General features: G+C 43.2%; 1 protein-coding gene across 1 annotated transcript in view; it reads left to right on the forward strand.

The window, feature by feature from the left end:
• Window positions 1–17,702, forward strand: part of PACS2 (phosphofurin acidic cluster sorting protein 2) — a 114,803-nt gene that overhangs the window by 15,010 nt on the left and 82,091 nt on the right. The window contains exons 4-10 of the mRNA XM_019528356.1: window positions 2,325–2,450; window positions 5,346–5,508; window positions 8,337–8,410; window positions 9,414–9,470; window positions 11,759–11,818; window positions 13,652–13,809; window positions 17,679–17,692. Coding sequence (XP_019383901.1) covers window positions 2,325–2,450; window positions 5,346–5,508; window positions 8,337–8,410; window positions 9,414–9,470; window positions 11,759–11,818; window positions 13,652–13,809; window positions 17,679–17,692 — 652 coding nt within the window. The remainder of the gene's footprint in view (window positions 1–2,324; window positions 2,451–5,345; window positions 5,509–8,336; window positions 8,411–9,413; window positions 9,471–11,758; window positions 11,819–13,651; window positions 13,810–17,678; window positions 17,693–17,702) is intronic.

Genomic DNA, 17,702 nt, shown 5'->3' on the forward strand with positions numbered 1-17,702 from the left:
TGCCAGGGGCCCTGCAATAACCCCAGCTAGCTCCCTCAACACCCTGGGGTGGAGAGCATCCGGACCTGCTGACTTGAACGCGTCCAGCCCCTCCAGAAGCTCTCTAACCCGGTCCTCCCCAACCTGAGGTCTGAAGGCGATCCCCTCGAGTCCGGCTTCTATCACAGCAGGGAAGTCCCGGTCCCTGCACAAGAAAACGGAGGTGAAGAATTGGTTAAAGAGGTCCGCTTTTTCCTCTGACGCAACCACCAGATTGCCCAGCGTATCCTGCAGGGGTCCCACATTACCCGGCACCTTCTTCATCCTCCCAATAGGATGAGTTATTGCACATTCTCAGTAGGTTTTCCTTTCCTTTTTGTTTAAATAAACCTCAGATTTCCACATACATAAAATTCTAAACCAAAATGAATCAAGACTCTGAAGTCCAGTACTCAGATCAGAAAAAGTCGGAACCGTCTCTGCAACATAAACTCAGCCTTCCTGAGCATTTGTATTACGATAGTCTTTTTGGTTATGTCCTTATACTGTTTCTTCTCTGAGCCCCCTTGCCTCATACAGGTCACGAAATGGACCATGTTCACTGAATGAGCAGCTATTCAGTATTTTCCTTATTTAGTGTGTGACCTTCTGCACCCTATTCAAGCTCTGCTCTGAAGTTAGAATTAGTATTCTCTTAAGCTTTTTGGTGGTTATTGCTAATGGTGGGGAAATATTCAAATGCTGTGTGCTTGCTTTCACAACACGGCATGGAATGAGGGGGTTTCAAGTGTAGCATAGATAGGAACTGAGGCATGGGGATCAAGGCCAGAAGCATCTGCTAATTCTGGGTATGCAATTTGAGATGCATAGAACCTGACTCTTTCTCCCAGGGTGCTTAGCACTCCAGAATATTTCATGTTTTCGCAGCCCAGCTCCCATTTGACTTTAGTGGCAGCTGCAAGTGCCCAGCACTTCAGAAAACCACACGCCTGGGAGTCAAGTCGCGTGCCCTGAACATAAGGAAAAACACAGCTAGTGGCAACCCATAAAACCTGGTTTAAGTGACTTGTCCAGAACCACGTGAGAACTCTCGGGCAGAGGCATGATAAGAATCCCGTACCTCTCAGTACCCTTCAGCTGTCTTACTCGTGATGCTATCCTTTCTCTTCCCACAATTCACTGCTCCATTCACTGCATACCTTCCAGCAGCCCATGAATCTGGGTCCTATAGTCAGGCTTCTTCACAACACAAGATTGATTTCTTTTATGTTATCTGGCACATTGAGACAGCCTCCTGTGGAGAAAACAGTACCCCAGCATGTCATTAGTCTCTATTATACATGTAAGGGAGCCCATTTAGGATTGCATTGGGAAGACTGATTCCAATTCTGAGGGCGTGACTTTGCAAGCTGATGTTCCCTTACCATCCTCTTTGTGCAGTCTTTATAAGGAAGTGATTTTCATGTGAACAGACCATTTTAAAACAGTTTATTTGGTCATTGACAGAGTACTGATTTCAGAAAATGCAAAGCCTCCTTTGGCTGGAGAGCATGGCACTGCCTGTCCAACCAATGAGCCATGGGGAGTTTAGGACCTTCTTGGGCTATCCTGGCTCCTGTGTAGTCAGCCTTTCAAAAACTTACTGCAGGAAACTTCCATGGGCCGTACTTAGTCCAAAGTAAAGGTCAAGATGTTGCAGCAGGGACTTCAGGGTTCCCACTGGTTTCTGAAAACAAAACCCAAGTTTAGGAAGCCCAGAGTGTGGGGGGTTTTTTTTTTTGGTTTTTTTGTTTTGTTTTTTGGGTTTTTTTGTTTTGTTTTTTTTAAATCCTGCAGGAACTTTACAGTCATACCTGCTCAGAGCAAACCAGTTTCTTCCAAGCATGGAGAGGCAGCCAGGGGAATTCTTGAGGGAATCGTTGTAGTAACTATTCAGATCTTTGCATTTTGCTAGTAGGCCTGACCCAGGAAGGGCATGGGGAAACAAAACCCTTGTGAAAACGTACTTGGAAAGCTGTGTCTGTAGATTTAATGGTTATTGCACATTCTCTTTCTCAGCATTGTGAAGACAGACTGGATGGCAAAAGGAAAGAGAATGTTTGAGTTCAGGGAAGAAACCCAGGGGTAGATTCTCAGTAGGAAGGGAAGGGTGTACAAGGGACTAGCAGCCACTGCTATTGTTAGAACCAAAGATTAATTTAACTATAAACATCTTTAAAAACACTAGTGTTTAGAGAAGTAATTAATCTCTTACATGAATCTGTTACCAGCAAAAAACTTAAGTAGCTTGGATCATGTGTCAAGAAGCAGTAATAAATATCTTTCATACCATGTTCTCACTGCAGTATCCTCACTTCTTGAAACGAGAGGGCAACAAGCTTCAGATCATGCTGCAAAGGAGGAAGCGATACAAAAACCGAACCATCCTAGGCTACAAGACTTTAGCAGTGGGCTCCATTAATATGGCTGAGGTATGTACCAGACACAACTCAAGTGTTCATCCTTATGCAGTTAGTCCAATAAAAGATGTCACCCCAAAAAATCCTTGTCACTCTTAAGGTTACCAGTCATCTTTAGGAGTTTCATTTTTTCCAAGTGTATTATTGTTGGAGTTCAAAGGTGTTAAGGGCAGTAATATACAACAATAAATACTATCTATTCTCTGAAATTTATCTTAATAACCACAGTCCTATAACATTAGTTTATTACCTTCATAACCTTTAAGACTGCAGATCAGCACCAGTTAGTTTATCCAGATACAGAATTGTTTGCCTTACATTCAAGGCACATTTTAACTAAAGAATTGAATAACTTATAATTGTGAGATTTAAAGATTAAAAGATTAAAACATCCAGCCCACCAAATCAAGCTGTCCAAAGGGAGGAGATGCTAAGTGGTCTGTGCATTCCTAATTCTGTCCCTCTATTCTAGCCAAAGTTGTGGAAATCCGATTTAGGGACCATTGTGCATATGTGCAAACATAAGACATTTAGTTAATTTTTTTCATGGTGATTTATTTTAATATGATTTGAATAGTCATTGAAAATAAATGGCCAGTTATCTGGCTCTTAACTTTAAATCAGTAGTTGGGGTAGACTTATAGCATAGCTGTTTAGCTTCAGCTAACTCTTTTAAGTCCTAATTAATCTCTGCATCTGTGTACTTCTAAGTGCAGATAGCCTTGTAGAAGTGTGGCCTAATGGAAGGCTGCTGCGCTTCCCTTAGTATGGACATCCTCCAACAGACATCATTCCAGTAGAGAGCTCTTATTAGGATGAGTTCTGTAACACTACATTCATGCTAGGCTGTTGTGACTTCAAAACAAAGGATTTTTTATTAGTTAAATCTACAACAGCCTTTTATTTTCTGAGAACTAAGCTTGCAGACAAACCTGTGATGCTTCCATTTTTTAACTAGAGCGCATTCTGAATTCTAACATTTTTAGCTGATTGCTTGTCCTGCAATACATTCAGTTCATTGTTAAGAACTGAAAATGAAATGCCACTACAGGAAAAAATGAGCAGCGCTCAACCAGGTTAGTCAGCAGATATCTTAACAATAAGCATTCTCCGTTGAAATGTAATAGGTTTTCTCGCTACATTTTTGTAACATCCAGTAGAGGATGGAATGTAAATATTAAACATCTATAACATTCTTGCTAATGTTTCATCCAGATCTTATTTTGATCCCTTAACTGGAACACTTAACAGGCTATATTCAAAAAACTGGAAAAAAACAACAAAAACCCCCCCAGCCTTGCTGGTACCCCTTGCCCCCCACCCACAGCTCTGCTCCCCCAGCCTGGCTGGAGGGGGCCCTCAGCTGCCAAGGCTACAGACCCAGGTCCGCACCCCTTGCTGCCACTCCCCCCTGCTGCATGGCGGGGGGGTGGCTCTCTGCCGCAGTGCACACTCCTGAGGGGGGCAGAGGGGATCTGTGCACCCCAGTTCTGTGCACAGAGCAGGCGTGTGTGGGGTCCCGCCCTGCTGCCCTCCCCCAGGGCCTCTACAGCCTGGCAGGCACAACCCAGTGCAGTAGGGCAGAGCAGGGCTGTGTGGAGAAGCTGCTTGCCACTGCAAACTCCGTGCTGTGCAAACTCCGTGCTGCCCTAACAATGCGCCTCCTGGCTTGAGGAGTGCAACCCTGTGCTGCTGCCCTCACTGCAGCAGTGCGTGCAGGAGGCATGTTGCCAGGGCAGTGGCGAACTCCCAGCGGTGAGCAGCTTCTCTGCCTGGCCCTGCAGTGCCCTGTTGTGCTGGGTCATGTCTGCCAGGCTGCAGAGGTCCTGGGGGAGGACAGCAGTCCCAGTGCTTCCCAGCTCCCTCCCTGCAGCAGTCTCAATTCCGCACTTCTCCCCACTACTTACCTGTGGGAGCTGCTCTCAGGCTGCCTGGGGCCATGTGCATGTAGATGCACATGGCTCCCCTTGACTCACTGCCCTCTTCCTGCTCCCTCCCAGGTCCCTGCAGGCTGGAACTCTGCCAGCCTGCAGGGAGCGCGTTGCAAAACTGGAAAATCCGCGGGTTGTTCTGGTAAAACAAGAAATCCGTGTTTGCCTCCAGCAAAAGGTAAAATCCTCTGTTTACTCCATTTTTCCATGGGAAACAGAAAACCTGGATTCTTGGTGATAAGGAACAAGCCAGGGAGGTGCATAAGGAAAACTTGGAGGCCTAGAATGAGAACTTGAAGAATAGGGTGAGAAGTCTGAGGGAGGTGTGATCTAACTATGCTGAAGGAGGTGATGAAAGGAGGATGAGTACGGGGAAGAGCATTCCAATTAGCAGGACCATCAAAATGGCCTCATGCTTATATTGCGGTCTCATTACTTCTCCTCATTAGCACCTGCTATCACATGCGTGCTTGTTGGTTAGTTTTTTCTCATAGTTACCTGCAGAGTTTAAGCTGTCAAGACAAGGAGTATTGTTTTGGAAAGCACCTGGAGATTTTAATAGATAACTTGGCCAGGAGCAGTTTGCTGCTGGCGGTTGCTTGAGTTAGCTCATTTTATGTTGATACCTTCTTAATTGGGAATTCCTATGTTGAGAACTCGATTGCTAAAACCTAATAGTTAACACAGTAGGGATGATGTATTGAAGCTTGGTACCGGAGAATACATTTATCAGGGGTCAAGCACACCTCAGCAAACTTTCCTTTCCCTGCCATTCCTTGAGGTCATAGCCAAATGAAATTTGACTGTGCTGAGAGTTTGTCTGTCAATGGTCCTTTGAAACACAGTATTTGAATCTTCTTGCATGCTTGTAAATCCAGAACAGCTCTGTTTTTAAAGTAAGTCTGAATTTTTTCCATCTTTTTTCCACTAGCTTTTATGCTGGATTTTAATCCAAGTGTGTGTACATTCCTTCTAGGTTATGCAGCACCCTACTGAAGGAGGTCAGGTTCTGAGCCTTTTCAGTAACATCAAGGAAGCCACAGCCAAAGTAGCAGAGATATGGATTTTCTCACTGTCCAGTCAGCCCATAGACCATGAAGACAGCACTATGCAGGCCAGCCAGAAAATCAAGTCCACAGGTAAGGGTTTGCCTTCCTACTGGAATTCAGCCCCTTTCTACCTTCTACACCATTTTTTCCTTCTAACAGTTCCAACTTCTACCTTAGTCCTGCCGTGAAGGACCCCTAGGAAAACTGTATTTTTGTAATATAAATAAATGAGAGGGAAGACTTGGATCAGACCTGCCATGCCCCTGCCAACACCCTTTTCCCTTTGCTATCATGTTAAATGCCCTTCACTATCTTGGTCTTTGGGATGAGGACTGCTGGGTTTTGTTTGTAAAGCACTGGCTATAGTGAATCCCAGCTTCTGAGTGTGATCTGTGAGCACAGCAGAAACAATAATGGTCAACTTCTTGTATTTTTCTGCTAACCAAAATACAGACTTCAAGGACAACAAGGAAAGAGCAAAAAAAACCTGACCAGTCTTCTTTTAAGTGGTGGTATAGTCTGGAGAAACTTTGACAGAGCAGGTGGCCAGAGAAAAGAGACCCCAAATGGAGCACCTTGGGAGAGTCAGCTTTTTTCTGCTCTTCCATATTCACAAAGAGTGCAGATGCTCGCCTATCCAGGTTTTTGAGACCTTGGTCACCTCTGGTCTGAGTGTGTTCTTGTGTGGCACTCGAATAGACCTCTTTCCCCAAGGCAAGCATGTAAATTTTGGATGCATGGATAACAGGCTTTGGTAGGCTTTTGTAACTGGGACAGTACGTGTATAGTTCTGTTCCCGGAAAGTTATTTTTCATGTGAACTTGAGTGAAATTCCAGCTGGACTGAATGAGTTCTTCGGACAAGTCAGTACCAGTTTTTGCTAGTCCTATAGCTATAATTTATACCTGGTGAGAGAGTTCTGAGGCAGGAATGGGACTATAGGGTTACAGGACCAGGCCCTCGGTTTTAGATTCCCTGGTTTGTTGCACTATACACATTTTCCCATCGTGAAGGAATTGTAGAAACCCATTGTGGCGAGTCTGCTGGCGGTACCATCTATGATAGAGGCATTGAATTCTGAGCTTGCTACAATGTCTAAGTCGTATCTATTGACTCCTGTTCTCTACCTCTTTAATTGTGTTGTTTGGAACATATGTTACCACAAGCCAATAGCAGGCTTGCTGTAAATGATTCATAGATTGTTAGGGGCTGGAAAGGACCTCGCAAGATCGAGTCCAGCCCCTGATAAAAATATAAAGGAATTTTCTGCAGAAACAAAGTACAAACAGGAAGTGCACCCATCGGTTAAAAGAACCAGTAAACATAAATACAATGATAGACCATGTACTGACTCCTCTTCGCGAAGTTGTGGGGATGTGTGAGAACTTAAAGGAGTAGAGATCTACCAGGGAGTGATGTCACTCTTTAGTGTCCATGTTGCTGTTATGGGTAAATTATCTTGGGCAGGTGCACTGGAAATTCTCCATTAAGTTAAATGGACAAAGATACATTTCTGCTTTTCACTGGCCACTTATGAGTTCCCTTTTTTTTAAATAAGATGTGGAGGAGGATGGGAGACAAGAACTTTTTTTCATTTGCACAGATTTCACTGCATGATCTGTAGTCTGTGGCATCTGTCGTTGCTCCAGTTTACCTCACTTGCATAACTTTTAGTTAGTCATGCACAAAATAAGCTACTCTTTGTAAATAGGCTTACAGTAAGGTTCTACAGTAATTGATATAGGACAGCCTTTATAGATTTTGCATAAGATAATGTTCTGCTTTTGGTTATTATTGGTTATGAACTAGCTGTGTGAGCATACACCCTGGATGTTCAGTGAGTGCAGGAGATCTTAGTTTTCATACACATGTCTTCCTTTCACATGACATCTGCTGAGTGACAAGATAATCTTTTCATTCTGACCTCTAGATGAGAAGTGCAAGTTTGGAAAGCCAGGGCTTCCTGCTTGCAGAGATGTACCCTGGAGAATCCCCAGGGTGCATCTCTGTAAGAGGGGAAAGTTGGGTGGGTGCTTCCAGGCATTGCGTGGTCCTATACTGTGTGCGAGTTCCTGGAGCACACAGGATTGGGTCCCTTAAGGCATGGGAGCATCTGCCCAGGGCACCTGGAGCATTGTTTGCATTCTCACCCCATAAAGCAAACAAACACCTTCCTCAGTAAAGAAGCAGAAACTGTTACCACCTTCCCACCCCACAAATTTTGGGTATTTGAGGTGTGACAAGGCACAGAGACGTCTGTTTGCTTGGCTTTTGTGCCACTAAGAATTCTTATGGCAGCATAAAAGGTGATGTCTGTTTCCACCTGTTATCTCTTGCAGCTTCACTTTCATGAGCGTTTTCTTTCCTTTATAGGCACTGTCCGTCACCTTAGAGTAAGGGTGTCAAACATATGGCCACGAGTGGGATCCAGCCTGCAAAACCTCTGTCTGGCCCCCTGGGCTACCAGCAGGCCAGCAGAAGTTGCAGGGTGCAGCCTGCAGCAGAATCCAGGGCCCTTTGGCTCTGCTGAGCATGACCATCGGTGGCAATAGCTATGCCCCTGGACTCACTGCTGCCACCAGATGCCTTGCTGCCAGGGTGGCCATTGCAGCAGCCCTCACGCCCTGGGCTGGATCTGGCTGTAAGGAGACCTGTGGTATGATTTTGGCCTGGTGCCTCAGGCAAGCTTGATGCCACTGCCTTAGAACATTTATTATTTCCCCAATCTCTTGGAAGTTCTGGCCTTTTCTGTATAGTGTAGCAAAGTAGTCATCTCCTGAGACAGCTATGCTCTTTAACTTCAAGGATGCTAACCAGTGTGACTTAACATTTGTCCTCTGTACTCCAGAGAACTAAAGCCCTCCTGCTCCATTCTTTCTAAAGGGGATTTCACAAGGCTTTCTGCTCTTCCCTTACAGATAACTATTCTGAAGAAGAGTATGAGAGCTTCTCCTCTGAGCAAGAAGCTAGCGATGATGCTGTCCAGGGGCAGGTACTATATGAGGAGCTGCTGTGCAATGAATTTCCTTTTTTTGAGAAGGGCTTCAATACAACAGTGATAGAGAGGCCGTGCTTAAGTTTAAACTGTATACCTAAATGATTCAACAGTAACACCCAGCATTTGGCTCTGAAGGACAAGCCATCTGCAGTGGCAAGGCTAAAGCCAAAACATACAATACTGTGTTTTTCATATTGTGGCTTGTTGGAAGCCCTTATGAGTTCAACCTTTTTTTAAAAAAAACCCACCTGACTGGTATCCAATACAAAGAACTTACACAAATTTTCTTTCTCTTAGTAATTAATGGCACTTGCTGATCAACTTCAAAGCATATGATTAAAATAGTAAACGTATTAAAAAGAAAGGATTGAAGGAACCTTATAGGAGTGTAAACAGTTGTATCCTAACAGCTTATATCATTATTATTCCAAATCAGTATAAATGAATCTGTCCATACCCTCATCGCTAGGATGAATGGGGTGAATTTATACTTCCCAGGGCTCCTGTTCTTAGCTCTGTGCAAACCCAGTTCCCTATTTTAGAGACATTCTTTGCCATCTGTAGCAGCCAGAGCCTGTCTCAAGTGAACATTGAGAATACAAAGAAAGAGAGTAGTTTTGGGGAAGCACTAGCATAGCATAGTGACACGTACCAGCTGTTTGAGCTCTGGCGGGCAAGTAACATATTGCATCCCTAGGGCTGAATGTTCTGACTCAGCTCTTTCTCATTCCTGAATGAGTGCAACCCCAGTCTCTGGCCTGTTCCCTCTGTTCTGAGCCCAAGGTTACGCATGTTTCCTCTACAGCACTTCCAGTCCCTACTGACAAGACCTAAAAGTACACAGTCTGAGCTGTACTCTCCCCACTCCTGCCGTATATGGTCACATACTGTTAAACTCCCTGATGCATAAAATGCTGTATAAAGGAAGCATTGTGCAAAACAGCTCTTGTGTTTTCCTGAGGCAGGTGTAAAGACCAGACTTTCTTTTCCTGTTCAGGATTTGGACGATGATGAATATGAGCTGGGGAAGCCAAAGAAGCAGCGGAGATCGATAGTAAGAACGACGTCCATAACCAGGGTCGGTGGAAATTAGTTTTACTAACACTGTGAAGGGGTTTTGGCCAGGATGTGCATGCCTTCCAGGGAGCTACAGAGCTAGATCTACAGTGAGGCCAATGGCAAGATCAGAATTGTTTGTGCAAGGTGGGGAATCCTTAAAAGGAAGTGAGCCAAGAACCCACCAAATTATTGTGGGATTGGGTGGGGAGGGTGACCTTAGCTATACGTGCATGTTTGCTACCTCTAAGAGGTAGCTACCTCTAAGAACTTGAGTGAAAAGCACCCATGAATCCCATGTGCGTACAAGGCCTCACTTGTAGCCTTCAGTGGAGCAGAGACTTTGTTGGCCTTTCTGCCCAGGGTTGAATTGTATTCCTAGAAGAGGGTTTCAGAGTGGACCAGGCAAATCAAACATGGGACAAGAGATGGGCCCAATTAATAAAAGAGACCAACATTTATGGAAGTGTGCCTGTTCAGTCCAGATCGAAGAAATCTGCCTATGATGTTGGATTGTTCGGTAAATAATTGGCAGTACCAGACTATCATTAACCGCTTGTTTGGGCACCCTTCACTTCAGCATGGAACCAGAACTTCTGCCTTGGATTGTTCATTACCTGTGCAGTTTTGATGTTGCCTGAACATATCTTGAGTATTATTGTAAGCAAAATAAAGTTATTAGTAACTTCAGCCACCTCTGCTGCAGAAACCATGGAATAAATTGGATTGACCACTAAACCTACTCTTGGTTGAAAAAAAATCTACCTTTGTTACTAAAGTTTCTAACATCCACAGTTCCTGAGGACATCTGGAATCAGGCCTAATATGGCTGGAATTTGCCATCCAAAGACAGTCCCTTAAATGTGGATCAGAAAAATGACAATTTTTAGGATCTTTTGAGAATCTGTGGCTGACCAGGACAACATACAAGTCCCTGAACACTGGAATATGCAGCTTTCTTTGGTTTTCACAAGAAAACAAGTTGTCTCTAGCTTTGGCAGCTAAGCATACCTGGAAACCTGCAATGCCTCGACTGATAGAAAAAGTAGCTTCCTTGAGTTTTTCTGTTGACTCTTTTCTGTAAGGGAGCATCCTTACCTCTGGTAAAACTAAGACAAACTACTTCAGTGGTAGAGGGATACTTGAGGAGGTGGGGGAGGGAGGGCAAGGAAAGGAAAAGGTGGGAAAAGAAGGAAAGAAGTTTCAAGCTGCTTTTCACAAGCGCCCAAAATACACAGACGTAAAAAGCAGGGAGTGGAATTATGAGCTTGGGATTTGCCATTTGGAGTTACAGGCCAAGCTGTTTGTGACCGAGATGGTCTTCTGTAGAGTTATGCCAGTGAACAGCCTGTATCAAGGCTCTTCCTTTGCTCGTGTTCTGTCCTTATGCAACTCTGAGCGTGTAGTCGAAAAAAGACAGCCTGCATTTTCTGAGTCTTGGTAAGCATTCACTGTTTTGAGGAGGACTATATAAGGCTTCCAACAGAAATTAAGCAAAACTCAGCTCTTGGAGTTTTACTAATTTGAGTCAGCAGCGCGTGTATAGGAGGAGGTTGGACTGGATGTCTTGTGGAGGTCCCTCTGGCCCTACTTTTTTTATGATTCTATGAACTCTGACATTGAAGCCCAGCCAAACCAAAAAACATCTTTCAGTCCCTCCAAGTTTGCTACAGCTCTGCTTGTAAAGCTGTAATGAACTACAGATCCTTGCTATGGAAATGACTTTCTAGTCATCCACTTGAGAGGGAGAGGAAAGGGGGAGCCTCCCTCAATTAAGACTTAGTGTAAAGAAATAACTGATTACTGGGAGAAAGCATTGTTCCCTTATATCAGTACTCTGGAACCAGGCAAAACTTCTTCATTGGCTTATGTAGGTACATAAGAAGGCAGAAGAAGGGCCTGCTGTATCTAGCTGATAAGTTTATAGTTAGTCAGCTTGTGACTAACTGGCAGGCTAAAATTTGGGGCGTTCCACTAAATATGTAAACACAAGGCTGGCCAAGTGCATTTGGGAGCCAGATGAGCTATAAGGGCTGGGACTAAGCTGGTGCAAGCCCAGGATGTTGTGTCCCCTTATTTAGAATGGGATCCGGCTCTGTTTGATAAACAGCATACGGGTTACAAGGAAAAGCAGCAGTACTCCTTGGTTTGGGGTGTAGTTCAACCGCTCAGAGGGTGTTGCTTTGGTACAGCTGCTTTAAATGTCGTGGTGCTGCTGGCCACCAACAGGGGATTTTATTTATTTACTCATGCCATATTCACATAGAAGTGTTTTTTGACTTACAGCAACAAAACTTCAAACAGAAAGTGGTGGCATTGCTGAGAAGGTTCAAAGTGTCTGATGAAGTAAGTGAGGAAATGCACATTTACACTGCAGGGTTTTTAAACTGCTTTTGATGGGATTTTGCTTAATTGGCTTATTTCCTGTATTTTTTTTAATTTCCTCTCTCTTTTTTTTTTCTTGCTTCTATTTTTGTTTTCAATCATGCAATTGGAAGTGTCCCAAGATTGCAAGAGACCTTGGCCTAAATGCTATTGTTCTACTTGGTTCCTGTATATGGCTGCCTAGGGACTAATTTTTAAAATGCCATCAAAAGTGACATAGAACTGACATGCAATTTTGCTAACAGATCTCAGCAAACACTTTATGCTAAGTGCAGACATTTGGGGAGGTTCAATCAGGTTCAAATTGGGTTCAAAGTGGCTGCCAATTTAAACTTAGCTCGTCTCAGTGCTGATCTTACACTTACAGACCCAATCTCAGTGCCTGGCAATCTGTCTAAACCTGCAACTGTGTAGAGATTCAATCCACACAAACCAGTTTAAAAATTGTAGAACATGGTTTAAGATGAACCTGGATCTTTGTAGTATCAGATTAATTAGATTTAGGTTAATCTGGTGCATGGAACTTCTGGCCACTTCCCCTGTGCAACCCCCAGGGCTGGGAAAACCCAGCCACTGGCCCCAGCCCCGGGGCTGCTCTTTTCACTCCTTCCGCCATGCATTGGTCTGCTTTTGGGGGTTTTTTTTGGCCTGCTCCCCATCCCCCAGTTAGCCCTCTCAACCCCAATCATACAAGTCACTCTGGGTACAGCTGCTTTTATCAATGTTTGCTGCTGTTGGAGCCGAGCAGGTAAGTCCCAGTGGCGGGAGGAGAGGGAGTGTAGGTTTGCTGGGGGGCGACCCCACCCAACTCTTCCCTGTACCCCCCCCAGTTCATACCTGTTCCCGATCCCCTGGCAGACTGCCGATCCCCTCCAGCTTGCTAAACCCCCAACTGCCTCAGTAGCCTGTCCCATCTTGATTAAGTCTGGTTGCAGCTTGTTTTCTTCATACTATAAAAGTTGAATGGACTATGCAGAGTTTTCATGGAATCATCTACCAAATATGTATATAATGAAAAATGCGACCATTTGAAGAAGAATACAGAAGACTAAGAAACTTACTTACTGTGGAAAAAAGGCAGATGCAACACAGCAGCTTGGACTGTACAGTTGCTCTTAGGAAGAGGCCAAATAAAGCAAGTACCCTTCTAAGGACCTTATTTTAACAAGTGCTGTCCATTCCTTTTGGTCCTGCATGTGAAAGGAAGTTCATGAGTTTGTGTTAGATCCTTGTCCAGGTGCTCTTTATTTAAAAAATCCTTGTTTGGATGTAGCCCATAATTTTTTCTTCACCAGTTTGCAGGTAAAACAGTGAACTTAGTCAGAAGGAGCTGCAGTCATTTGGTGAAGGTTGGGTTATGCTCTTGAGAGCACAGAGTGCATACATGTTCCGCTTCTGATAGTGGGACCCACTTTCAAATATTCTGTTATGTTTATAAACATAGTGAACTGATATTGTAATAAATTATAACATTTTCTATGCATCTTTAAGCTCTCAGGTAAATCAGTTCCTTAACCATATACAGTACTTTTTACCAACCATGCTTAACCATTTACTGAATGCATTGCTCATTTTTTTTAACGTATTTAAAATTGGCATTAATCTCTACAAACTAAAAAAAGAACCCACGTACAGAGCATGGCCCCAGAATTGGTCTGTGAAAGGTGCCTGACTTTGATCATCATCCAGAAATACCAACCTGGTGCACTGCAGTACCTGTGTGAATAAAGGTGTGGAATCAGTTTTCTAGCTATTAAAGCAATGCCTTTTTTCATCCGTATGTTCTATGTTTAGGTTCTGGATTCAGAGCAGGACCCAGCAGAGCACATCCCAGAAGTTGAGGAAGACTTGGACCTTCTGTATGATACATTGGATATTGAAAACCCCAGTGACAGTGGTCCTGAAATGGAAGATGATGATAGCGTCCTCAGCACTCCAAAACCAAAGTTAAAGTAAGGATGTGGGGGTGGTGGATGTCTAGTAAAAATTTGGTATAGCTTTCCTATACCAAAGGAAAATCAATTGGTCCAGAGAATGAGCAGTTTAAATGCTTTGCAGCATCCACTTCCTGTCAAGCATTTGGAATCTGAGAGAAAAGAAAGGGAGGGATAGGGATTCAACCCACTTCTGTATAGCTTATAGCTGCAGGTCACATGTGTGCCATTCATACTTCTATCTTTTCCTCCTTGATGTGACAATAGGGAACAGCACTCATTGTAATCACAGCTTGAATGACTTGAATAGAGGAGAGTTATATGTCTTATGCCTGACAGCCCTTCTCTCCCTAGAGCCTATTAAATGCTCTTTCAGGTCTTTTCCATAATGTGCCAAATGCAGTATGGATCTACATTGTCTGTTTAGACTTTTGCCTGTCATGCCAAAATATCTACTGACAATAAGGGGAACCAAGAGCCATATAAACACATCACTTCCCCCTGCATGGAAAGAGGAAGAGAGTGCCACTAAATAGTGGCAGATTTGATCTCAGGGAGGAGAGGGGCTAAGGCACATGTCAGTTTTTCTTCAAAACAGCGGAGAGACCTTATCTAGAAGGAAAGTTTTCAACAGGAGATCAAAGGCAGGCAATGAGCAAATGGTATTGTCGAAAGCAATGTGGCAGAAGCATTTAGTAAACAGTGAAAAAGATGCGACTAGCTTATGAAGATGGACTCCTGGTAGCTTTTTGAACTAGGTAGCTTGTGTCAAATGCTGTTTTCCTGAAAGCAAATCAGAGTTGGGGGTGGTAAATGACTTGACTGCTTATAGTGAAATGCAGATCATTTAATAATCTGGAGCAGCTGGATATTCATCTGTAATATAATCAAATTACTAGGTTTTGCATTTTGAAACCTAAACCCTTAAAGATTGGGGCACTGAATCATGGAAACATGACTCTAGAAAGGATGATGGGGCAGTGGTAGATGCCTTGAGTTCTTGTGCTTAGTTGAGTGGTGCGGTGATTTAAGAAACCAGTTTTGTCGTAGGATATGAATAGTGAAATATTGTTTAAATCAGGAGTAGGCATGCAGAGGCATTTTGCTTGGCACATGTGCCTTGGAGCTGGGGCTGCACTGCCATAACAAGGATCAGGCTTCTTGTGGCTCCCCCCACCATCCATCCCTAGTATGCTAAAGTTTTACAAGTTGAGGATGCAGGTGTTTTTGACACTACCCAAAATGTTGCCAACACTTGGTTTAAGCGGAAGAAGATACTGTGTCTACATGAAGTGTTTGGAGACCACTTTTTCAGTATTGTTCATACCAGAACTGGAAACCTGCCTTTAAAAGGATGTAAAAACTTAGTATATGTCTAGAGCTGACTTTTGCAGGAAATATCCCTCAAGTAAAACTAAAATAGCTCAGTCCCAGAAACCATCACTGCATCTCATCTTAATGTTTTGGTAAACCAAATTTCTACTTGGGGAGAATATTTGATGAGAGGGTCCCTTTTTAACACACTAAAGGCACATGGGAAGCAATGGCTGGAAACCAGGAGAGATAAAGTGCTTTTTTTTTTTTTTTTTAACACCAAAGATAATTTTAACTATCAAAGCAGATTACTGAATATTGTGACTCATTCACAAGTGATGGAGCTTGATGCAGGCCTAAAGCATGAAGTTCTGTCATTGGGTCCTCGCAGGGGGTCAAACCAGAAGAATTTTATAGAAAGTGGAAAAACATCATGATTTAAAAAAAATCTTTTGTCAAGTTCAAATGCATTTTTAATTTGTTAGTCATTTGGAAGAAAATGTTAAACCAGTGACCTCTTCTCAAAATTTAATCAATTCAGAAGCTTCTCTTATATAAGATCTCAAGGCAAGCTTCTTTAACTGTTTAGGTCATGCATTAAAGATATGTCACCTTGTCGCGTACTACATTACATATCTGTATCTCTTTTTTAATAGAGTAATGCTGGCATATATTTGTCAGAACATCTTTATTCCTGGTTCTGTTGTGCCAAAGGGTTTTGCATTAATTTAGCTTTGGTTTTAGGTTGGCAGAAATGCTTGGTTTACTTCTGTGGTGGATTTGTCAACCATCTGGTGTCTTTCAGAGTGTAGCTTCTAGGGCAGACTTAAAAAAGTAATGCTGTGGGAGAATACAGTAGGTTCCCATTAAAAACTGCCATGTTCTTTCAGATAACACTGCCCTTGAATGCAGATGTATCCACTCTTTCTAACTGTAAGAAAAAAAAATGAACAGACACATCTGTGAAGCATATAAAAGTTTTTTAACTCAGATTTAAAATTCAAGCAAACCATTCTTAGAAGAAGCATTTAATGTCTGAATGTGTCTATTTGTGCTCTTAAAAATTCCAATTTTCATTCAAGGATTTCTGACTTACTAAATGATTAACCAGGATTTATATACCCTGTTATAAGAGTGAAAAAGGCTAGAAATCAAGAATCTGAATAAATCTTGATTTAAGCTGTAGCAATGCATTTATGTGCGTAGTTACAGCTTCTCTGCTTGGTTCACGGAAATGACAGAACCTTGTATAAAAGCTGTAGGCATATATAACCTATCCACTTGCCATGTTCTAACCATCATGCTAAACAGCAAGAATGAACTTTTAGTTACTTACCCAAAGTTTGTATGAAAAAAAATTTTTTAAATTTATTTCAATTTGGTGATTGTATGTATGGGATCATGATTGAAGCTCGTGATCTTAAATGAATATATCTCATTGTGATAGTTCCTGCTTGCCTTAACATCTCTTATATCTGCAGTAGAGCAAAGTCTCTGCCCTTTTTAGACTGTCTCCAGGAGGAACCAGAGTTTCAGGCACAGGATTGGGAGAAGCATAAAGGAGCAGGAGAGAAGAGTAGTGAGAACGGAGGGAATTTGCACTGCAGTGGAGCATAGAAATACCTGGCTAGTTTTAGTAGTAGTTCATATGATAGTAGTCTAGCCAGAGCAGCATGTTACTTGGTGCAGGCTGACTTGACCTAGCTCTCAGCGTGGCTTTGGGACACCAAAGTAAGAGAGGAAAGAGACTTTCCAAGAATAAGGTATAGGGGGGAGAGGGAATAAGAGTCAGAGTTCTCTTGGAGGGAAAAGACGTTTAGGAGTATCCAGGTAAAGGAGTGTAGTGGTCACAACCATGTAGTACAAACCTCAGAGGAAGAAGGAGAGGACTTGTGAGTTACAAGGAAGGAAAAGAGGCAGTTTCTCCATATCCTTCCCTCCCCACCCTTTCCCCCACCAAAGGTCACACACTCTTCCTGGTAAATAATTCAGGGTGGGAAGGAGAATGCCAGAGAGAAGCATGGTTAAGGATCTATAGGTTTGCTAAGCACGCACTGAGAATGGAGGCTGGGGCAGGTAGCAGTGAGCTGCGATTACCTTGATAGAGGGAGAAGAGGATCCTGAGGGAAGTTTCAGTAGGAACAAACATGACAGATTGTCTTTGAGGAGGATTTGGAACAGAGTGAATTCGGGGAGGGCTGATGTCACTAACATGGCCTGTTGCAAGGTGAAGACTGGGGTGGGCATGTAAGAAGAGGGAAGGAAGGAGAGGATAGAGCTGGCTTTTTCTACCCCCATGCTTTGTAAATAAGCACCCATTGTAAGAACAGCCCTATTAGGTCCTGCAATGGCTCAGTGACAGGGTAAGGGGAAAAATCATGTTTTCTGACTCCCGTTCCTAGTAATCTTTCTTTTCCATGATCCCATCAACCCAAATGGGAAGTGCTAACAAACCCCACTTAAACCCATGAGGCCATCCAAAAACTGAGTGCAGAATCAAGTCATGCAAAGGCAGTCCTGGCCACAAACATCTCAAAAGTGCATCACCATGTTTTCTGCTCATTTTGTTTTAGACCTTACTTTGAAGGCCTGTCTCA

The sequence above is a fragment of the Gavialis gangeticus genome, unplaced genomic scaffold (assembly GCF_001723915.1).
Source record: "Gavialis gangeticus isolate Ggan-Ray unplaced genomic scaffold, GavGan_comp1, whole genome shotgun sequence".
Classification (NCBI taxonomy): domain Eukaryota; kingdom Metazoa; phylum Chordata; order Crocodylia; family Gavialidae; genus Gavialis; species Gavialis gangeticus.